Genomic DNA, 23,099 nt, shown 5'->3' with positions numbered 1-23,099 from the left:
ACCCCAGGACCTTGGAGTGAGCAGTAATTTCCCACAACACCATCACCCTTTTGTGTCCACTTGGGTCTTCCCAAGTTTCTTGTCCCCCTGCAGCCCTCCCAGTGGACCCCAGCAGTCCCCTGGAGTACAGGTTCAGCTGTCTCAGCTTTGGATCCCACATCCCTGGCTTCATGTTCACCCCTGCTAAGCTCCTCCATCTGGTTCAGGCCCCCCCAGGACGATGCTTTCCGAGGCATTAGCAGTGGATCCAATGATAGTGCCATCAGCAGATTTCCTGGCATCGGATTCCTCTGGAACATCTTTAACCCCAAACTGAGCGTTCTGACCCTTGCACTGCCCCCGTGGTGCCGAGGGGCCCTCTGGCATTGCCAATAACCCCATAGTCTGACCCAAATCAGCCAAAGCCCTGCTTGGACCCTCCCCTCCCACTCCAGCTTACACTGGGAAATGCCAGCTTGGCCCACGCCATGCTCTGTGAGAAAGCTGAAGGTGACCCAAACATCATTCTTTGGGCGGCACAGCAAGAATGAGCCAATCCCAGTGTGGGGGTGAAACCCTTCCCTTCCATCTGCCTTCCTGACCTTGGTGGTGTCCTCGGTGTCGGACTGGGTGCTGGTCTCCTCGTAGAGGTCGGACTCCTCGGAGGCGATGGGAACTTGCACTGTCAGGTTGGGGTTGTTGATGAAATTCATGTGGTCCAGGTCATCCATGAAAATGTGCTCCTTGCCTGTGATGCCATCCAGGTACCCTGACTTGGGCTCCAGGGCCATGTCCACATGGTTGATCACAGAGTTGTCCCTTTTACTGGGGTCCTGCTCTTCCTCTGGTGCCACCTTCTTGCCCTTCCAGAGCCGGCGCAGCAGCGCGAGGAGCGTGGCCTTGGCGAAGGCGATGCCGCGGCTGATGCGGCCGATGGCGATCTGCAGGTTGTTCATCTCCCCGTCATCGTCTGACGCCGCCAGGCTGTCGGCGCTGAAGGAGCTCAGCAGCAGAGCCAGGAACAGGTTTAGCACCTGGAGGAGACAAAGCAAATTCCAGCCCTGAGGTCCAGCAGGTCCTGAGCCTCAGGATTTCCCTCTGGAGCTGCAGGGATCACTCATGGCTGTGGAGAAACCCCTTCGTGGAGGGTCTCATGGGCCCTGCCCTGCCCTCCCCAGCTCTGGGAACTGCAGAGGTGCCAATCCCAGTTCCTGGAGAACATGGACTTACTCCTCAAACCCCCTGAGCTCCCATGGTGGTGCCAGTCATGGTTTCAGCTCCTCTGAAGTGCTGCTGTGGATCCATGAGTGTGTCCCTTCCTTTAGTATCTTGGAGCTCCAGGAATCCCATGGGGGACTCCCCAGCCTCTGGTGTTTCTCCCCACCACCCCCAGGGATGCAACTCAGCTCTTGTGGCTGCCCCTGGATCCCTGGAAGTGTCCAAGGCCAGGTTGGACAGGGCTTGGAGCAGCCTGGGACAGTGGAAGGTGTCCCTGGCCATGGCAGGGGGTGGGGCTGAATGCTCTTTAATGTTCCTTCCAATCTGAACTAGTCTGGGATTCCATGATTCTGTGATTATGTCCCTTCTCTCCCCAGAATGAAACTGCCTGCTTGTCCTCTCAGCTGCAGCTCTTCCTCTCCTCTTCTCTGGCCTTGGTAGCTCAGATGCCCAGCAAGCTCCAGAGGGTCTCCCACACCCTGGAGCCATGGAGGAGCCTGAACCCCAGCTGTGACCCCATCCCTGTGTCCCAGGCACTGCTCTGCTCCATCAAAGCGATGTTTCATCTCAGCATGAGCCAGTAAATGCTCTATAAAACTCCAAGCATGGGCTTGTGTGCTTCCCCTTCTACTTCACCGTCCCAAAACGTGACTGGACCCCACCACAGCCTCTCCTGGCACAGCTGGGGTTGGTGCCTGCCAGAAACCTGGAGCAGCTCTGGAGCAGAGGAGTGGGACAGGCACCCCCGTGGAGCGGAGCAGGGACAGAGCCAGCCCACAGCTGTCGGTGTTTGTGCCGTGTTGTGCGGTGCCAGCAGCACATCTGAGACGGGAATTAGCTGCTATCCAAGGACACTGCTGTTTTCACATGGCTCATGCCTTGTGCCTTAAACCACGTCTTTAAATAAATCCCCGCGGGCCCAGCAGTTGAATGCCCCCGTTAAGTACCAGTTACAGTTAATGGGTGCCGCTGGCTCTGCCTTTGTCGGACAGGACTTCATTACCTTGTCACCCGACGGACTTCCTCCCTTTTCCCTGAATAACCCCAAAGGAAATGCTCAAAGTGTCATTAAGAGCAAAGGACGGGTCACCTTCCTCCCGAGCAGGGGAAGCGCGGAGAAACACACACCTCCCTGCACGGGCATACTTGGGAGCCTCTGGGACGGGCTCCAGGACTCGGAAATACCTCAGGCACGGCCAGGAGAGCCTGGCAGGGAGGAGGAGGAGGAAGGCACAGAGGTTTCTCTGCTGGCCTGTAAATGGAGCCCGTGCAGGAGGTGCAGAGCTGCCCCGAGGGCTGGGGTGCAGCTCAGGAAGCGGACACCCTCACCCCCGGGATGGGGACACTCCCAACCCCGGGATGGGGACACCCTCACCCCCGGGATGGGGACACTCTCACCCCTGGGATGGGGACACCCTCACCCCCGGGATGGGGACACCCTCACCCCCGGGATGGGGACACCCTCACCCCCGGGATGGGGACACTCCCACCCCCGGGATGGGGACACTCTCACCCCCGGGATGGGGACACTCCCACCCCCGGGATGGGGACACTCCCACCCCCGGGATGGGGACACCCTCACCCCTGGGATGGTTGTCACTGACCACACCAGCTGAAATTGTGTTGCCCCCGTGTCTTCTCCAGAGAAGTCTCCTGGAGAGGTGTGTGTGGACTGTGCTACTCCAAGAATGGGCTCCAGAAGAGGGAAACTTTCCAGAGCCCCTTTTGGGAGGGCTCTGCAGGGAGCCCCAGCTGTGATTCCCAGTCCAAACTCCTGCACTCCCTGCAGATTGTCCTGGAGAGGCTCCTGCTCCTTCCAGGTGCCCTCATGTGTGATTTTCGGCGTGACCCAGGGTTCCCCTGGAGCCCTCCAAAAGTGGCATCACAAACCTTTGCTGGCTGCTGAGAGATGGGCTCCCCTGTCTGCCCAGTACTGCCCATCACACACCTGGGCCGAGGTCTGCAGCCAGGGCTTCTCCCTTCAAAGTCTCAAATCCCTGGCATGAGCCAGGGAAGCCAAAGGGCACCCAAATCCAGGCTTTGTGTCCTCAAAGTGGGACACTCCAAGCTGACCCCGGCGGGGGCCTGCTCTGGGTTCTCCGGGGCTCCTTTCAGAGCCTCCCTGGGGACAGGGGTCAGCAGCTCCCGGGGCCAGATAGTTTTTCAAAGCAAATTCCAAAGGGATTACACAACCCCGGCAAGTAATAGGAGCGAGTCGGCGCTTCCCTCCCCTGCCCTGCTCCTCAAGAAGGGAGAGCTGGGCCCACGCAGGCTGCAAAACAAGCTCCAGAGCTGCCAGCGATGGGGTTACCAAGTTTAGAAAGGATTTCACGCTCGCCTGGAACTCTCAAACCTGCAGCTCAAGCAGCACAGGCAGCCAGGGGGAGTGGGGAGGGCGGGGACAGGATGGGGGTGAGGGGAGCAGGGGGTCCCACAGGCACAGGGAAGGAGGTTGGCCATCACCAGGTGCCACCTGAAGCATGGGGAGGATTGGGGAGGTTGGGGAGCTGCAGGAACCTGGAGGGGGGAGGTGGCGGGGGGCTGCTCCCAGAAACACCTGGAGCAAAGGGTGGGTGATGATGGATGGATGGATGGATGGATGGATGGATGGATGGATGGATGATGGATGGATGATGGATGGATGATGGATGATGGATGGATGGATGGATGATGGATGGATGATGGATGGATGATGGATGATGGATGGATGGATGGATGATGGATGGATGATGGATGGATGGATGATGGATGGATGATGGATGGATGGATGGATGGATGGATGGATGGATGGATGATGGATGGATGGATGGATGATGGATGGATGATGGATGGATGGATGATGGATGGATGATGGATGGATGATGGATGGATGGATGGATGATGGATGGATGGATGATGGATGGATGGATGGATGATGGATGGATGGATGATGGATGGATGATGGATGGATGGATGGATGATGGATGGATGGATGGATGGATGGATGGATGATGGATGGATGGATGATGGATGGATGGATGGATGATGGATGGATGGATGGATGGACGGATGATGGATGGATGATGGATGGATGGATGGATGGATGGATGATGGATGGATGGATGGATGATGGATGGATGATGGATGGATGGATGATGGATGGATGATGGATGGATGATGGATGGATGGATGGATGATGGATGGATGGATGATGGATGGATGGATGGATGATGGATGGATGGATGATGGATGGATGATGGATGGATGGATGGATGGATGGATGGATGGATGGATGGATGATGGATGGATGATGGATGGATGATGGATGGATGGATGGATGATGGATGGATGGATGGATGGATGGATGGATGGATGATGGATGGATGATGGATGGATGGATGGATGATGGATGGATGATGGATGGATGATGGATGGATGATGGATGATGGATGGATGATGGATGGATGATGGATGATGGATGGATGATGGATGGATGGATGGATGATGGATGGATGGATGGATGGATGGATGGATGATGGATGGATGGATGATGGATAGATGGATGGATGGATGGATGGATGATGGATGGATGGATGGATGGATGATGGATGGATGGATGGATGGATGGATGGATGATGGATGGATGGATGGATGATGGATGGATGATGGATGGATGGATGGATGGATGGATGGATGGATGGATGGATGATGGATGGATGGATGGATGATGGATGGATGGATGGATGGATGATGGATAGATGGATGGATGGATGGATGGATGGATGTATGGATGATGGATGTTGGATGGATGATGGATGGATGGATGATGGATGGATGGATGGATGGATGGATGATGGATGGATGGATGATGGATGGATGATGGATGGATGATGGATGATGGATGATGGATGGATGGATGGATGGATGGATGATGGATGGATGGATGGATGATGGATGGATGGATGGATGGATGGATGGATGGATGGATGGATGATGGATGGATGATGGATGGATGATGGATGGATGGATGGATGGATGGATGGATGGATGGATGGATGATGGATGGATGGATGGATGGATGATGGATGGATGATAGATGGATGATGGATGGAGCTCTGCCTCCATCCCTCATCAAGAGAGTTGGAAATGGGGCAGAAAAGCTTGGAAAGCCAAGTGGAGGACACAGGACAGCTTGAAGCGGAGCGCTTTTTTATCCCAGAGTTGCTCTTGCCTCTGCCTAAAGCCCATTTGTGTTTTCTGTGCCTCAGTTTCCCCCCAGTTTCCTGGTCTGGTTTCAGCTGGAGGTCTCTCAGGAATCATTTCTCCCTCTCACACAGAGCTGGCACAGCCCATCCCAAGGGCCTGGGCAGGGAGGAGAATCCCTGCACTCCCCGCAGCTCCAACCAGACCCTGTGCACGGGCACAGCCCTGTGGATGAGCTGAGCTGGACAGAGATGTCCCCATGCCCCCTTTGTCCCTGCCCCAGTTAGGGTGTCCCCAGCCCCCAGGCTCACCACGAGGTTCCCGATGACCATGACCATCATGAAGACGATGAGGCACATGGTCTGGCCGGCCACCTCCATGCAGTCCCACATGGTCTCGATCCACTCCCCGCAGAGGATGCGGAAGACAATGAGGAAGGAGTGGAAGAAGTCGTTCATGTGCCAGCGGGGCAGGGTACAGTCCACAGAGATCTTGCACACGCACTCGATGTAGCTCTTGCCGAAGAGCTGCATCCCCACCACGGCGAAGATGAAGACGATGATGGCCAGAACCAGAGTGAGGTTGCCCAGGGCGCCCACAGAGTTGCCGATGATCTTGATGAGCATGTTGAGGGTGGGCCAGGACTTGGCCAGCTTGAAAACCCTCAGCTGTGGGGGGCAAGGAGAGAAGGGAGGTGGCTGGGGGTGTCGTTGCCACAAGGTGCCAGCGAGGCTGTGACACTGCCATTTGACCCTCCTGGGGCAGTTTGATCAAGGCAGGAGGGGTTAAACTCCCAACTGCTCTGACTCCGACTTCCCTGAATATTTAACTTGGCTCAGTCTTATCTTTAACAGGGGCCAAGTTGGTCCCTCCCAAGCTGAGCCATGAGTGAGGCTGAACAAGCCATCTCCACCGTGTCCCTGTCACCTCCCAGGTGTCCCCTGGCACGTACCAGGCGGAAGGAGCGGAGCACGGAGAGCCCCTGCACGTTGGCCAAGCCCAGCTCCACCAGGCTCAGAGTGACAATGAAGCTGTCGAAGATGTTCCAGCCCTGCTGGAAATACTCATAGGGATCCAGAGCAATGAGTTTCAGGACCATCTCTGCTGTGAAGATCCCTGTGAAGACCTGTGGGAAGCAGTGCCTTTGATCACTTATTCATAAACTGGTGCTGAGCTGTGGGCTGGGGTGGGCAGCATCCCTCTTTTTTGGTGCATTCCCAAAGCATTTTACCCCATTGCGGCCTGTCCCAGTCGGAAACGAGCTCCCCAGATGCTGCCCAGTGTGGCTGGGAATCCCCACCCAGACTGGGAATACTGGTGACTGATTCCTCTGGAGGGACACAGAGGCTGCAAATTAAAAATAAAATCTCCTTGGCAAAGAGGCGCCTTTGGAATGACTGGGAAATCACGGATGCCCAGCACTGGGAACCGGGCTGCTACTGGGATGCCCCTGCACCTCCCTGAGCCCTGTGACATCTGAGCTGGATTTTACACATTGCTCCTCTCCTGGGCGCTCAACAGCACCTGCAGTATTGTGTCACTGCAGAGAGGGCTCAGCGAGGTGACAATCGACATCCCTGCTGCAATTCCATGGCACAGCACGTGCAGAGGGCCCGGTCACAGATCTGCCCTGGCTGGGGATGGTGTTGGGACAGGTCTGTCCCTCACTGGACAGGGAGGAGCAGCAGGGAGGCTGCTGTTCCTGCTTCCCAGGGGTTGTCCCCACACATCCCTTGCAAGCCAGCCCACAAATGTCCTCTGTCCTGCTTCAGTATCCCAGGGGATTGTCCCACATGTCCCCAGCATGCCAGCCCACAAACATCCCCTGTCCTGCTCCTCCCAGCCAATGCCTGTCCCTGTCCTTTAACCCTGCGGTGGGACGGGCAGCAGCTCTGCAGCTCCCACCTCGGGCACGGGCAGAGGATTGGGGGGATCCCTGGCTCAGTGGGATCTCCTCCAGCTGCTCCCACCCCCGCCTGGCCCTTCCCCAGCAGATCCACCCGCAGCCAGAATCCGCTCCTGGCTCCAAGGAAGGGCTGGAGCCGCCTCAGCCCGGCCGTGCCTTGAGCAGCGGCCCATTAATAATCCCCTTGTATTTCCTGAAGGAAACCAGAGCCAGTCCCACCCGCCTGGACAGCGGCATCTGTCACTCCAGGGCTGCTCTTCCAGAGGCCCTGGCAGTGCTGGAGCAGGACAAAGTGGCAGCAGAGGAGATGGCAGCTCTCCCAATCCTTTGTGCATTTCCCACCGCTGCCAGGGGGCTCCTGGCCCTGTCCCACCAGCAGATCCATCCAGCTAGAGCCATTTGTCACCAGCTCCAAGCAGGAGCAGCCCCTAAATGCACCTATAAAATCAGGAGAGCCGAGATTTGCAATGATTCCACTGTGCAAATCCCTGATTATTAGTAATTTTAATGCTGCATTGTTGCTTCCTGCTCAGTGGGGACCTGTTTGTTCCCACAGTCTGGAACACCCTCTGCTCTGCTCCATGGCCACCCAGCCTTTCAGGGACACTGTGGTGTCACCCAGGGCTGGCAGCAGGGTGGCTCAGGGATTGCAGCAGGAGGGGAGCAGGGACTGCTGGATCCCAATCCCACATCAGTGCCCACAGTCTGGGCCATCTCGGATCCCAGGCCTGGGCAGGGATGCTGTGGACAGAGCCCTGCAGTGCTTTGCCAGCAGCTGGGATGTTTCACACAGACACAGAGGGGATCTGCCCTGCGGGATGGGGCTCAAAGGGGAGGGATGGAGCTCCCTACCAGGTTCCCCACGGTCAGCACATTCTCGAACTCCTCCGTCATGGGGTAGTGCTCCATGGCCATGAAGAGAGTGTTGAGCACGATGCAGATGGTGATGCCCAGGTCCACAAAGGGGTCCATAACCACCAGCTTGACAAACTCCTTCAGCTTCACCCACGGAAGACAGCAATTCCAGATCAGGAATGTGTGGGCAAATTTGTACCACCAGGGTGGGCATTTCTGGTGAGCTTCTTCCAGTTCTGAAGGTGGGAAAGGAAAAGTGTGGGATTATCTTGTCCTCACCTGGGTGGGCAAGTGCTGACCTTCAGGAGAAGTTCTCCTCAGGTCCTGGACAAGCTCTGGATCATCTATGCTTTTAATATCATGGAATATCCTGAGCTGGAAGACACCCACAGGGATGACTGATACAGCCCCTGGCCCTGCACAGACACCCCAACAATCCCACCCAGGGCACCCCTGGAGCGTTGTCCAAGCTCTCCTGGAGCTCTGGCAGCCTCGGGGCCGGGACCATTCCCTGGGGAGCCTGGGCAGTGCCAGCACCTCTGGGGGAAGAACCTTGCCCTGATCTCCATCCCAAATCCCCTGGAACAGCTCCAGCCGTTCCCTGGGTCCTGTCCTTGGTCACAGGGAGCAGAGATCAGAGCTGCCCCTGGGGAGGAGCTGAGGTCTGACCTCAGGCTCCTCTTCTCCAGCTGAACAAACCAAGTGATCTCAGCCACTCCTCATGCAGCTCCTCCAGATCCTTCATCATCTTCTTAGCCCTCCTCTGGACACTTTCTAAAAGCTTTAGATCTTGTTTTTATTGTGGCACCCAAGAAATACGGGGGCTAAAAGGAGGAGCCTTCCCCTGCCCAGGCAGGGATGATGCAGACCTGGCCCTCCAAACTGGAGAGGGATGGAAAGGCAGATGAACCAGGGAACTGCCTGGGCATGGGCAGCGCTCCTGCTCTCTCCTGTTCCCAGCCCCTGGGCAGGATTTGAGGTGTTCCTGCCCCCCTGAGATCCCCACAACATCCAAGGGGACTGCTCTGGGCCAGCCAGAGGGTTTTGTGCTCGTTCTTGGGGGAACAGGGGACATGAACTGCTGAGTTCATGGTGCTTTTTGCTGAAGCTGACATAGCAGCTCCTGGGAAGCTGCTCAGCAGTTCCCAGTTGGCTCTGGAGACTCCTCTAATCACCTGCAATCATATTAATTTGTGTGAGACATTGGATTATTGCCTCCAGGGAGCTGGGATGAAAAGTCTGGCTTGGGCATCACTGACCCAATGAGGAAATCCCAGGGCTGGAGTCATCCCTTGTGTGGGGCTGGGAATTTGGGACAGCCACTGTCACCAACCCAGGCCCTCCAGCACTGACCAGGACCCTCACCCAGTGGGACATACCTTCCACAGCATTGGAGATGACACTGATGGCACTTCCCACCCTCTTCTCCAGCCCTGGCCCATCTTGGTTGCCCACAGTGAGATGGTTGAGATCCGGCTTCTCTGGCTCATAGGTGGGGTTGAACTGGCAGGAGAGGAGGGAGGGATGAAGAGTTATTCCATGCTCTGAAAGACAGAGCAGGCAGAAGACAGGGAATGGTCTGGAGAGACTTCTAAGTGCAAGGTGGAGACCCCAAAAAGGCTTGTAGGACCCAACCCATAGCGAGGTGGGCACAAGGCTGTCCCCTCAGGAGGCTGGTCAGGCACCCTCAGGGATGGCAGGGACAGAGCTGGCACCTACATCAATCACGGTGTCGGATCTCTGCAGGGTGATCTTGGGCACCACCTGCCCGTTGCAGTCCTTGGCCTTGTCCTGGTCACTGTTGAGGTCTGAGTCGTGCCCCTTCCCGGCCACGCTGCTGGACAGGGAATCGCTGCTGGATGCGCGTTCCTGCAACTGCACAACCCCATCCCTGTCACCCGTGTGTCCACAGCCGTGGGGACATCCCACGGTGGCTGAGGGCTCCAGGGGGTGGGAAAATTCCTTCCGTCCCTGGAAGTGGTGGATGGATGAGGCTTGGAGCAACCTGGGGTAGTGGGAGGTGGTTTTTTTTTGGTTTTTTTTGGTTTGGTTTATTTTTAATGCTTTTTTTGTTTTTGTCTTTTTCTTTCCAGAAGTGCTATTCAAATTTCAAGTTCTCAGCCTCCTGCAATGAGCATGGACACTTCCACCATTCCAGGTTTCCTTGGCTCCCATAGGACACCAGGATCTCACTGGTGAGGTGTCTTGAGCCCTTCGTTGTGTCTCCAAAGCCAAGGGTTTGCTGACACACCGAGCTGTGCTGCAGCTTCCCCATCTTCCCAGGGCCTCCTTTGTGCCCCGGTGACACCAAGCTGGGCTCCTGCCAGGCTTCCTGATGTGCTGCAGATCAACTGGAACTTCTGAGCCCTTATATGTCCCTCACCTCCTCCACCTCTCAAACAACACCTCACCCCTGTGCTGCTCCTCTCTGCTGCCTCTCAGGGCACCCTGGGCTGGGGTTTGGATGTGGAACTTTGATCTTTTCAGCCTTTTTTGTCTCCACCCATGATAGTAGCAGTTTTTTGATTCAGATGTGATGCCCAAAATAGTTACTTCATTTTCTATTTCCTATTGACCAAATGGAGTTTTTCTTTGGATTTTACACCATGCTTGCTGTCTCCATTTCCCCTCCCTATTCCCAAGACCCCTCATTTTGACCTCCACTCTTCCCACTCACCAGCCTTTCCTGCTCCTCTTGCTGCTTCTTCAGCTGTTCCATGAGCTGCTGGAATTCCTCCTCCTTCTGCTGCTCCTCCAGCATGGTGGCATCGTTCTGCTCAGCGTAAGCCATGGCCACCACGGCCAGGATGAGGTTGATGAGGTAGAAGGAGCCCAGGAAGATGATCACCACAAAAAAGATCATGTAGGTTTTCCCTGCTGCCCGCAGTGTCTGTGGGAAGAGGTGGCAGGGATGTCACGATGTCCCTTTGGTGACACTCCTGGTGCTGCCCTGGGACACCCTCCTGCTTGTGGTAAGAGGGAAATATTTTGCTCCTGTCTTCTCCAAGGGTTGGTCATTGCCCAGTGGACCTTCCTGCAGGCCCAGGCACTGTGTTGGGACTGGTGGAGGGGTTGGAGGGAGGCAGAGGGAAGCCTTGGTTCCCAAGGTTCCCAAGGGCTAGGAGCGATGGAAGTGGGACCAGTATTCCGTCACTGACCCGCTTTGCTCAGCCCCCACCTTCTCAGGTCTCACCTCCAGGCCAACACGGTCCTTTTCTGACTCTGATCATCATCTGGGCAAACCTTTCCAGAGGACAGGGGTAGCTTTAGGTGTAGGATCCCTTTTACCTGGCCAGCCTCTGGAGCCAGGGTCAGCTGGGGTTTTGTGGTGTCCTCCTAGAGGACAACTCAATGAGGGGACAAGTGACATGGCTTCTCCTCCTCATCCTGTCCCTCAGCTCGAACCAGAGATGCCTGGAGAATCTTATCAATCCCTGACTTCCATGGTAGAGCTGACAGCACTGTGGGAAATGCACTGCACTCCCATGGTAGGGAAGCAGTAAATGGCACCATCCCCATCTCCACTGATCCTGGCTGGATCCACAAAACACAGGAAAAGGACCCACAGGCTTCCAGTCAGTGCCTTCACCTCAGGGGCAGCAGGGAAACAAGAGGAACACCTGCACAGGGATGGAGGGGCAGTGCCTACCAGCTGGAAGAGGTTCTCCCAGTAGTCCTGGGTCATGAGGCGGAAGAGGGCCAGGAAGGCCCAGCTGAAGGTGTCGTAGCTGGTGTAGCCATAGTTGGGGTTCCTGCCAGCCTTCATGCACTCGTAGCCCTCGGGGCACTTCCTGCCGGGGGGCAGCAGGGATGAGACCCTGGCACACAGCCAAACCCATCCCTACAGAGAGGGGGTGCAGCGGGGGGACCCTCCCCTCCAGGATGAGAGGTGTCTGGACTGATACCACCTGATCCCCCCAAAACTGATACAGGCAGGATGCTCGGACTGAGACCCCTCGAGCTGATAAATTTGGGATGCCTGAACTGACTCCATCTAACGTTGATACAGTTGTGATGGCCGGACTGATACCCTGGAGCTGGTACCACTGGGATGCTCTGACTGATACCCCCTCAAGCCAATACCTCAGGATGCTCCAGCTGATAGTCCCAAAGCTGCTACACTTGGGATGCCTGGATCAATACCCCCTCAAGCTGATACCATTGGGATGATCCAACTGATACCCTCAGGATGGTCCCCCAGCTGATCCATTGGGATTCCTGGACTGCTCCCCTGCAGAGCCACATTCCCAGCTCCCACCCTGTTCCATCCCAAGCATCAGGGGTCCCACGAGCTGTGCCAGCTCCCTGTCCCCTCCCAGCGATCCAGAGGAGAGGGTGTCACTCACCCAGCATCGCTGCTGTTCCCACAGAGCAGGGCATCAAGGGCTCCCTCCAGGAAGTAGTAATTGGCTTTGCAGGTGGGGAAAGAGCAAGGAATGAAAATAAATAAGTAAATGAATAAGCACAAACATCGATTTTCAAACTCTGGGGTGCAACTTGCTGTCAGGAAAATTCCTTGACAATCCCAGGGGAATTTGCTGACTCCCAGTGTCAGGCATATGGGTATCTACTCCCTGTTGACTTTGTTGTTTGTCTCGGCCCTGTCTCAGGGAGTTCCTGGGATTGTTTCATCAATCCAAACAGGTTCCTCCCAAGCATGGAAACAGGTCTGAATCTGGCCAGGGCCAGGCCACCTGGAAAATGGGTTAACATGAGGTCAAAGGATCAGGGCTGGCCTGTTTTCCTGGGAAATCAGGGCATTTGCAGGAAGCACCAAGCATGGGGCACTGCAGGAGTCCCAGAAAAACCTGGGGAAACTGCTCCTGCTCCATGGCTACACTTTCTGCGGCTGCTCCCATTGCTGGTGGGGACACCCCCAACCCTGCTCACAGACCAGGGGTCCGTAAAGCTTTTCCTTACAGCTCCAGAACAGACCCAGAGCCACAGGAGCTGCCAAGCAGTGCCACCACAGGTCACCTGCCCCAGGGCCACAGAGGAGCACCTGCAGACCCCAGACCTGGGTATGGCAGAGGGCAGCTGGATCCAACCCTGAACATCATCCAGCACAGCCCTCCCAGGACTTGTGGAGCTTCCTGAATCCTCCCTGGCTCTGCCTGCCTCCTTGCCATGAGGCTTCTCTGTGTGGGAGGAAATATCCTGTTTGTGCAATTCCAGGTTTCTGACCTGGCCCCAGCAGCTGCTCTGCTGTGCTCATGGCCTTGGGTGGCTGCTCTTTGCATGGAGCTCATCAGATCCTTTGGACTGAACTTGTCCCCTACCAAAACCTTCCTGTAATGAATACCAGAGCTGATTGTAGGGCCAAAGGAGTTCAGTTGAGACCCAGCCCAGCCTTCTGAGCTCTGCTGAATGCCCTGAATGAGATGTGGAGCATCCCTGTGCGGCACCCTGCCACCCTGCAGCTCTACCAGGCAGATTTGCTGAGGTTTTACATTTTCATGGAGTTTAAAAATTCAAAACTGAAGAACAAACAAAAACCCACCACACTTTGGGCAAAATTTTCAAAGAAGGGGTAGGAAAGGAGCACCTTAGACCTTCCTGAGGACCTGTGTTGGTCCCATCCCTCCCTCCCCTCCTGAGGCTTTTGTGATGTTGCAGAAAGGATTCATTGGGCACTGTGGTACCTGGGGAAGGATCCAGATAGTGAAAAGTGGGTTAAAAATGTCATTCCTGCATCTTTTCCTCTGTTTTTCCACCCAAAGTTCCACCTCCTCCTCAAGGGTTTGGTCTCCCTGCTGTAACCACCCTGATGGGACATTGGCCCTGACCATCAAATGAGAGAGATGGAGACACTGGTCCATCCAAACCTTCCTGTTGTGAAACCTTCCTGGAAGAGCTTAGCTTGCTCAGGTGGACCTCATTTTCCCTGTCCAGGGGAATTTGATCTCATCTGTCCCTTCTGTGAGGGTGCACAGCCTGTTCCACCCACCAGCCTTGGCAGGAAGATCCATGGGAGCAAGCCTTGGAGTGGCCAACAGGAGCAGGAAACTGAGGATCAAACCAGGGTCAGGGCTCAGAGGAGAAGGGGCTGCAGGAGCTTTACCTTCATCGCTGATGTAGGCCTCGAAGTCAAAGGTGCTGTTACTGGTGAAGTTCCCGGTGAAGTTCCCGGTGAAGTTCCCGGTGAAGTCGTCCGTGAAGTCGTAGAAGGTTGAGTTGACCAAGGTGTCGTTGTCCAGCCCCAAATCCTCCAGGAAGGTGCTGTTGTGGGGAGGCCACCGCACACACTTCTGCCGGAGGTTGCCCATGAAGAGCTGGAGGCCGATGAGGGCGAAGACACTCAGGCAGAAAACGGTGAGGATCATCACGTCCGAGAGCTTCTTCACCGACTGGATCAGAGCCCCCACGATCGTCTTCAGCCCTGGGGGGAGGCGCCACCACTAAGCTATTTGCTCGTTTGTTAATTGTGGGGAGCAGGCTGTGGTGTCCCCAAAAGGTGCTGGCTTTAGTGGGGACTTGTGTCATCACCGAGTTCAGGTCCCAAAGATCACATCCCAGCTCTGTCCCCACACACGGCTGGGCCCCCCAGAACTGTCACTTTTGGGTTGGTTCTGGTGACATCCCCATCCCAGCGTTGGGGTATCCAGACCAAAGCCCATCCCAGCCTGGAAGCCATCAATTCCTTTGGATTTTCTTTTTGCCCTAAATGCCACAATCTGGCATTTTTTGTACCAAACCCCTGGAGTGAAGCACTTTAGAGTGGAACATGGAGAAGCTCTTTGCTGTCCCAGCTGGATGATGCTGTGCACCTTTCCCAGTTCCAGGAAAGCCTCTGGGTCTAACTGCTGTCCCTGGGTGGTTGAGAGCCCAGCCAGACCCCTCATCCTGATCCCTTCAAGCTGGAAAATCCCAAGTGTGCCCAAGTGAAGGTGGCAGAATGACATCTGCATCTGGATTAACCCATCTCTCCCCCCAGCATCACTGTTACCTCCCCAGAAGAGGCTCATCCACAGATCCTCAGTGGAATTTTTCCATGGAGGATGGAGTTCCTATCAGCCAAGGTCTGCATGGATGATGGGCAATGCTGGGACATCCCAATGTTCATCTTTAGAGCTTCTCTGAGCCCAGAGCTTTCTCACATGGAAAAAATTCCCCAAGGAAATGACTTTTAGCCCTGTCCTCCTGCCAGCTCCTTGTTCCCCAAACTATTTAGGTAAAATCCTGTTCTCCAAGGGCCTGACCAAGGTCAGATGTTCTAAACCAGCTTATTTTTGCCATTGCTATTTCTGCAGAGCCCTTGGGGATGTCATTCCAGAAAGAAGCAGAAGTTTACATTTTGCTCAATGCAATTTTTAGCCTGATGAAGAAAAAACCCGCTCAAATGTGAACCCTCACAATCTGGAGCCTGCAGGGGCACCACAAGGATTTATTCACCGCAAAGAATTTTCATTTTCAGTTCAATCTCATGCTTCAGATTTCTGTGTGCTTGCACCAGGTGTTGAAAGCACAGTGTTTAAATGGTATCAAATTTGAAAATCAGCAATCAGAGGGATTTGGTAAGGTGCTCCTCACACGAGTTTGGATGTTTCAGGTGATGTTAAACCAATACCTGTTAAATATCTCAGCCTCGGCGCCAGAACAGCCAACAGTGGGCACAAAACAAAGAGATTTGGTTTGTCAAACCCATAAATCCACTGGGAGCACAAATTCCCTTAATTCATCTCCAAGGAGCCTTAAAAACGTCACATCTGCCTCTTCAGAGGCTGCCAAACAACCTGATGAGTGCAGCTGATTTCAAGATGTAAAATCAGCAGCACCTGACCCAAACGCCAAATTACGTGGAAAATTTATCAAATACCTCATTTCCTCTGTTTTCTCTTGGAGCTGCCAAAAGAACCAGGAATTGCTGGGAACCTGAGCTCAGGGAAGGCACAGAGGGGAGGCCCTTTCTCTAATTCCCACCTGGTATCACTGTGATGGTTTTCAAGGCACGGAGGACACGGAAGGTCCTGAGAGCGGAGATGTTCCCCAGGTCCACGAACTCAGTAATGTAGCTGTGGGACAGGAGAGGGAAGAGCTCCAGGGGCTCTGTCCAGAATACTCCTTGTTCCTCCAAATTTCCCTCCTGTCCTCCCCATCCCACCGGACTCACGCCATGGAGATGACCATGAAGTCCAGCCAGTTCCACGGGTCTCGCAGGAATGTGAAGTCATCGATGCAGAAGCCTCTTGACAGGATCTTGATGAGAGACTCGAAGGTGTAGATCCCAGTGAAGGCATATCTGAAACAGGACTGATCACTCAGGAGACACCTGCCCAGGTCTAAGGTTTTGTCCACCCCTCCCAGAGGAAATATCTTGAGTTTGGGGGCTGATGGGTTTTTGGGGTGCTTCAACACTAGGAGAGATTTTCACTTCACCTTGTAAGGTGGGTTGGGACATCTCGAGGTACCAATCCCTGTGGTGACCATTCTGCAACACCTCTGTCCCTGCTGATGTCCGACCACCCCCATGCTCTCTGTAAAGCCCTGCTGAGACCTGACTGTGCAGAACCACAGCAGAAAATGCTGGATTTCCTCTCTCCCCTGAGTTATCCATGGTCCCTGGACAGGTGGATCAGCTTGGCCTCTCCAGACTGACAGTACTGACCCAGCCCAGCCCAGCCCAACTTGCTCCTCAGGGCTCTCCAGACATGGGGACCCCACCTGATTTTGGGCAGCTCTGAAACATTCTCACTCTTCAATGCCCTATGCAGAGTGGAGAGTGTGGATATCCCTTCTGAGGGCCACCAGCACCTCCCAGTGACACTTCTCCTGCTCTGAAGGGTGCCTAGATCCCCACCCCCCCTCTCCCAGCCTTGGTCTTGTCCCTCCTGAGGGACATTGCCAAGCTGGGCTGTCCTCATGGCTGGGGGAGGTCTCAGGACTCACTCCACGTTCTTGGACCACGCTGGGGGGTTGCTCATTGTCATAAACACACAGTTGGTTAAAATGGTGATCATGATGAACATGCTGAATAATTTAAAACCTGGTCAAGGACAAATGCTCTGGATGGTGCCTGGATCCCCCCTTCCCATGGTCAGGAAGCCAAGTGTTCCTGTTCCTCTTGTCCTGGCTGCCACCTTGGTCTCTCACCCTGCCCTGCTCCTCCTACCTCAGTCCCGTGCTCCCACTTTCCTCCTTTCCTCTCTGTTCCCATGCAGGGGCCCAGCCCCTTCCCTTCCTTTCTGCTCCCCTCCCCAGCTCTGTGGTTCTTGTTCTGCCTCCCATTCCACTCCCTGTGCTCCTTCCTCTCCATCACCTTGGGGTACAGCTTTCCCTTCCTTTCATAGTCACTCCACACCTCAAAAACCTTCAGCCTCTTTCTAGAAAGCTCTAACTCTTAGGCTTAGACCCCTCTGCCACAAAACCTCCCTCTTTTCCTCCTCCCTCATGGCCACGAATTCCCACTTCCCCCAGAGCTCTGCTGGGATCATTTCCACCCACCCTGCAGTGTCCCTCATGCTCCTGGGCTCCTTTCCTTCTCTGTCCTGATTCCTCTGCTTCCCTCTCCCAAAGCCTCCTTGGAGCTCCCCTGCTCACCCACCTCCCAGTGGGACCAGATCCCCTGACCCATGAGCATTTCCCTTCCTTTCCAAGTCTGCCCAGATCTCAAAACCCTTCAATCTCTCCCTAGGAAGCTTCACCACTTGAGCTTCTTCCCTTCTCCATCCAAACTGATTCCTCCCTTCTCCAACCAAGAGCGAGCTCTCGGTGCCACCAAGGTGCTGCTCCTCGGACTACAGCACTGGACAGCAGGTCCTGGCTGTGCTGGGGACCCAGAAGTTTCCCCACCACCCCATCATGAACACCTTCCCTTGTCCCTGTCCTGTTTGGATCTGAGCACCAGGGTTTGACCTGGCCATGGAGCAGCATCCCAGATATCAAGGATATGAATGGATGAGGACTTTGATGGCTCCTCTGCGGATGGGGTGGAAGGGCCCCAGCATGTAGAGGGCAGGGGTGGCTGAGAAGCGGAAGATGGACTTGCCCTTGTTGAGGACTATGAACGTCTGTGGAGATAAGAGAGGGGCTGGTTAGTCCTTCTGCACCCCCCAAAACACCATGGACCAAGGGAGGGGAGATCCCTCTGCATGTTTGGAGCTCCAAAGGCTTGGACATCCTCTCTGCTTTGGAAGAGAAGCAACCACAGCAGTGGTGGATCACCAGGATGGGCTCAGGTAAGCATGGTGGAAAGCACAGGAGGTCCCTGCTTGGTCTTTTGCTTGGGGTTTACACCTTAGGGCAAAGCTCTGGCCCTCACCTTCTTGTCCTTGTAGAAAGGGTCCAGGTCCTCCAGGGGGGTCCCGATGAGCTCCAGGGGTGGGTCACCATAGATGAGGGGCAGGTTCTTGCCGGCTTCCAGGTCACTGCTAGGCTTGATCTCCTCTTCCTCGGGCATCTCCACGTGCTGCCGCTTTATCCGGAGCGCCTCGGCCTCGGCCATGCGCTGCTCGATGGCGGCCAGCGAGGCCGGGGTGAAGGGGCGCAGGTTTTCGGGGCCCGGGATGTGCGGCAGGCCGGCCATCCTCTCATTCTGCTTCTGGGCTACCTGTGCCCAGCCTGAGGGGACAACTGGCTCAAATACCAGCTGGGGACATCTTGGGGACATTTGGTGGCAGGATCTCAGTGGGGTTTGAGCAAATGGGTTTATGGCAGAAATATTGAGCTCGCAGGGAAGGTCATCATGTGTGGAACACGCAGCACCCCGTGTGTTCCTGCTCCTCCCAGACCCCCATTCCCATTTAGAGCTGGGAAGTCTCAGATGGAGGAGGAGGCTCAGATGGGGCCTCCTGGCTCTCCACAACTCCCTGACAGGAGGGGCAGGCTCTGCTCCCAAGAACAGTGATGGGACAAGGAGACACAGCCTTAAGCTGCACCAGGGGAAGTTTAGGCTGGACATCAATTCTTTCCCAGAAAGAATGGGCACTGGAAGGGGCTGCCCAGGGAGGCGGTGGAGTCACCATCCCTCTAGATGTTTAAGGAAAGCCTGGATGTGGCCCTGAGTGCCATGGTCTGTGTGACAAGAGTGTTGGGTCATGGTTGGACTTGAAGATCTCAAAGGTCTTTTCCAATTCATTAATTCTGTGATTCTGTGATTCTGCCTCCAGTCAGGAGGCACCATGAGGCTGGGACACCTGGTGTCCCTGTCACCACCTGGCTGTGTCAGACACACAATTCCACAACCCAAACACGGTGTTTCAACACAACCAAACACCTTGGGAAGCAGCAGCCCCGCTCCAGCTGCCTCCCCTTGGCAGGATATCAACAGCTTTGCTCCTGCAGCTCCTGCAGGGGACCTGTGGTGCCCTAAACAAGAGGTTCCTCTGCCAGAGGAGCTGGGCCCTGCAGGGCCGTGGCCCCGGCACAGCTCCCAGCCATGGGAAGCACGAGGAACCTGCACTGCTGGGTGGCTCTGCTCCCAGGAGGCGTTAAAGGCATATCCTGAGCCAAAAAGTGAAGTAGTAATGGCACTTTTGAATGTAACGAGGATCAGGATGACTTCCCAGAAGGAATAAGGTGGGTGGGTTAGGAGAGGTGAGGATGTTCTGCTGCACAAAAAGGGTTGGAGAGAGGGAAGTGTGGAGGAGAGCAGTGGCTGCACCTGTGGGAAGAGTCTGCCATGCCCTGGGAGAAGTGGAGATGCTGGCAGAGGCTCCCCCAACACCACAGAGGTTCTTGCTTTGAGCCCCTGTGCCTTGATAATGCCCCATAACCACCAGATTGTGTGGGATATGAGCCAATATTCCATAAAACTCAACCCTGCTTTTCATGGATACTGGGACAGCTGTGCCTCTGTGCCTCACCCTCCCAAATCAAGCATCCCACTGGCAAACCCAAACTTTCTGTGAAGCTGCCAAGCACCTGCCCCCAGAAAACCTCCAGGATCAATACTCCCTACAGTCCCAGCCCTGCTGTGCTGAGACCTGCAAATCCTCAGCCTTTTGGGATTAGGGAAAACTGGATATTTACAGCCCTGGTGGGAAAAGAGACTGGAAATGGAGCTGGGGTGCTCAGCTGGAGCAAAGGAGGCTCAGGAGGGCCCTTCTGTCTCTCCACAAGTCCCTGACTGAAGGGGACAGCCGGGGAGGTGGGCTCTGCTCCCAGGGAACAGGGACAGGAGGAGAGGGAATGGCTGTGCTGGGGGAGGTTTAAATTGGGTGTTGGGAAAGTTTCTTCATGGAAAAGTTGGTCAGACTTTGGAACAGGCTGCCCAGGGCAGTGGTGGAGTCCCCAACCCTGCAGGGGTTTAAAAGCCATGTGGATGTGGAACTTGGGGCCAGGGGCCAGTGTTGGCCTTGGCAGTGCTGGGGGAACAGTTGGGCTTGATGATCTCTGAGGGCTTTTCCAACCTGAAGGATTCTCTGACTCCATCTGCTTTAGGGAGAGTCTTGTCCTTGCTGAACAGGGTTATTTAATGGCACAAACTGAGTCACATCGCTGCAAAGTGGAGACTGGCCCCAGCCCAACTTGTGGCCCCAACTGCTGAAGAACAGAGCCCAGAGCATGGAGAGGGAGGGGGTGGATGGACCCCAGAGGTGGGACCTCATCAAAGTGAACAAAAAGGGAATTTGGGGCCCCAGGTGTGTCTGGGAGGGGACAATGCCCAGGCAGGGGGCAGAGGTGCTGCCAGTGCTGTTTCTCACGGAGTTACTCTGGATTACACCCACTTCTGCTCCCCTTGAGCAGCTCTGGATAACAGGGGGCTCAAAAACGCCAAAAAGCCAAAAAAGCACAGGGCTGTGTCTGGCTTTATCACCCCAAATCCCAGTGGGAAAGCGCTGGTGCAGGGGATCACAGCAATTCCACAGGATTCCAGCTGGGAACGGATCCATCGGGATCATCGGGGGAGCAGCACCCATGATCCAGCAGGACCCACAGTGCCCACGGGGGACCTCCCCACCTCTCTGGCTGCTCTGAGGACCCGGAGGAGCTCGTTGCTCTGGGCGATTTCCCTGGCAATGGGGATTTGCCGAGCTGTCGGGACGAGCCCGGGCCAGGGGCTGTGCCGGGGGCGCTGTCCCCGCTCTGCCTCCAGCTGCCAGCAGCGATCAGCGCCGGGCTCAGGTTTCTGCAGCCCCATGACTCTGCTCATTCCTGACCCGGCGGGAGCAGCCCCGGCTGTGTCCCTGTCCCTGCGGCTGGGCCGGAGCCACCGAGCCGCTCCCCGGCCCATGGAGCGGGGCCGGCAGCGCCGGCAGCCCCCGGGGGAGATGCTGGGGCAGGGCAGCGCTGCCTGGCGTTGCACTGGGAGGCTCAAAGGGGGGTGTTGCCCCTGCATGGGAATTCTTTGTGGCTTTTTGGTGTCTTTTGCAGCTCCTGGTCCTTCTCTGAGCCCTTTGGGGCCACCCAGAGAGGATGGGATGGCTCCAGGGAGCAGGAGCAGGGCTAACCAGGCAGGCCACCAGCATCTCTGGTTGCTTCCCTAATTTGGAACCAAAGCCAAGGCCAGGCTCCGTGGGGGCTCAGCCCAGCACCCCCTGTCCCCAGTGGGGCCGGTCCCACCCCGGTGCAGCCGGGACGGGGCGGGGGGACACGGCCGGGTCACCCAGCCCAGGTGAAGGATCCCACCCAGGGACCAGCCCCGGGCCATGGGAACAGGAGCAGCCCCTGCCCCTGCCCTGCCACATCCTGGCACATTTTTAGCAGCTCCTATAAATAACCCAGATCAAACTCTTTGCTCCTCCATAGGTAAAGGCAGCTCAGGCTCAGTGACAGGTGCTGCCCTGGGCACAAATCACCCACGAGCTCCCTCGGGGCTCTGGCCCAGCTCTCCAGGACCTGAGTCCTCCAAGAGTCCCTGATTAGGGAAGATCCCTGCCCCATCATCTTTCCTGCTGGGAAATCAATCACTTAAATGTCTCTACAGAGCACTGATTTATTTGCTTCTTAAATGTTGGCCACCCAGCTAAGCTGCATGAGTCCTGTTTGCTGTGACACAGAACTGCAGCTTTGGGACACTGCCCATGGCATGTCCTGGATGAACATCTCAACCCCCAGTTCCTGCATCAGGAACTGCCAGCAGGGAGCTGGGAGCAGCTCCTGGCTGAGGGGTGCCTGGGCTGCACTTGGAGAGAATTCAGTTCCCACTGATATTTTTGCTGCTCTGAGGGCACACAAAGGAATCAGGCACCAAAATAACAGGACTGGTCTAGGAGCTCCCAGGGATGTGCAAGAGGTTCTGTATAACAGGACAGAAAGCGGCAGGTCCTGTCTGAGGTTGCTGGAAAAGTCACCCCATCCAGGCACTTCATTCTGTCCAGAAAATAGCCTCCCATGGGCCGAGGAATAGAGGGGAGGACATTCTTGGCCCTGGGGGACACAGGGGCTTGGGGTGTCCCCCCACCTGTCTGACCCAGGCTCCAGCTTCTCCCTCCCTAAGGGAGGTTCTGGGGGATCACCTGCAAACCTGGAGTCTCCTGTCCTCTGGGGGAGCATCTGCAGCCCTGGAGTTGCTCACAGAACCAGCCCAGAGTGATGCAGTTTTCCCCCCACCACACTCAGGGCTGGGTTAGCGGGACAGGCACAACTGGGGGTGTGCCAAGGGTGGATGCTGCTCCCGGGAGATCCCAGCTCTACGGACATCGGCAGCAGCAGTGGGATGAGACCATCCAAACGCAGCTCAAGGAGCAGCCCTGACCTGAACTAAGAGAAGTTCACCTGTAAAGCTGCCCTGCGAGGCTCATCCCAAAAAAAACCCCGCAGAGACCAACCGGGACACGAGTCCAAGAGAGAAAACACCCGGCCCGGCCCCGAGCAGGTGTAAATGAGCTTCACTCAGCAGGAAGAGCAGAGCCAGGCCCGGGGCCCTGGGCAGGGATTAGTGTGGGACAAGGGACTCGTGTGACCAGGGCAGCGAGGGGACAGACGGTGCCAAGCGGGCACAGGGCTGGCCTCGCTCAGGAGCTGTGTTAGCACCCAGCACTCAGAGCCTGTCACAGCCCAGCCCAAACCAGCCCAGCAC

At 55.9% G+C, this 23,099-nt stretch overlaps 1 protein-coding gene across 2 annotated transcripts in view; it reads right to left on the bottom strand.

The window, feature by feature from the left end:
* SCN4A (sodium voltage-gated channel alpha subunit 4) overlaps positions 1-23,099 on the bottom strand; it is a 44,660-nt gene that overhangs the window by 14,643 nt on the left and 6,918 nt on the right. The window contains exons 2-15 of one of the 2 annotated variants that reach the window (XM_086864274.1): positions 18,399-18,697; positions 18,029-18,147; positions 16,251-16,379; positions 16,061-16,152; positions 14,202-14,519; positions 12,487-12,550; positions 11,790-11,931; positions 10,818-11,030; positions 9,860-10,015; positions 9,520-9,643; positions 8,138-8,376; positions 6,332-6,505; positions 5,691-6,047; positions 582-1,013 (exon numbers count right to left, since the gene is read on the bottom strand). In XM_086864274.1, the coding sequence (XP_086720400.1) occupies positions 582-1,013; positions 5,691-6,047; positions 6,332-6,505; positions 8,138-8,376; positions 9,520-9,643; positions 9,860-10,015; positions 10,818-11,030; positions 11,790-11,931; positions 12,487-12,550; positions 14,202-14,519; positions 16,061-16,152; positions 16,251-16,379; positions 18,029-18,147; positions 18,399-18,662 (2,823 nt within the window). In that variant the 5' untranslated portion in view covers positions 18,663-18,697. Of the gene's footprint in view, positions 1-581; positions 1,014-5,690; positions 6,048-6,331; positions 6,506-8,137; positions 8,377-9,519; positions 9,644-9,859; positions 10,016-10,817; positions 11,031-11,789; positions 11,932-12,486; positions 12,551-14,201; positions 14,520-16,060; positions 16,153-16,250; positions 16,380-17,026; positions 17,127-18,028; positions 18,148-18,398; positions 18,698-23,099 lie in introns of those variants that run through there. The other variant, XM_023942400.2, reaches the window with a different exon arrangement.

Source organism: Cyanistes caeruleus, chromosome 27 (assembly GCF_971803275.1).
Source record: "Cyanistes caeruleus chromosome 27, bCyaCae1.hap1.1, whole genome shotgun sequence".
Lineage (NCBI taxonomy): Eukaryota > Metazoa > Chordata > Aves > Passeriformes > Paridae > Cyanistes > Cyanistes caeruleus.
This window is presented reverse-complemented; position numbering and strand designations above follow the sequence as displayed.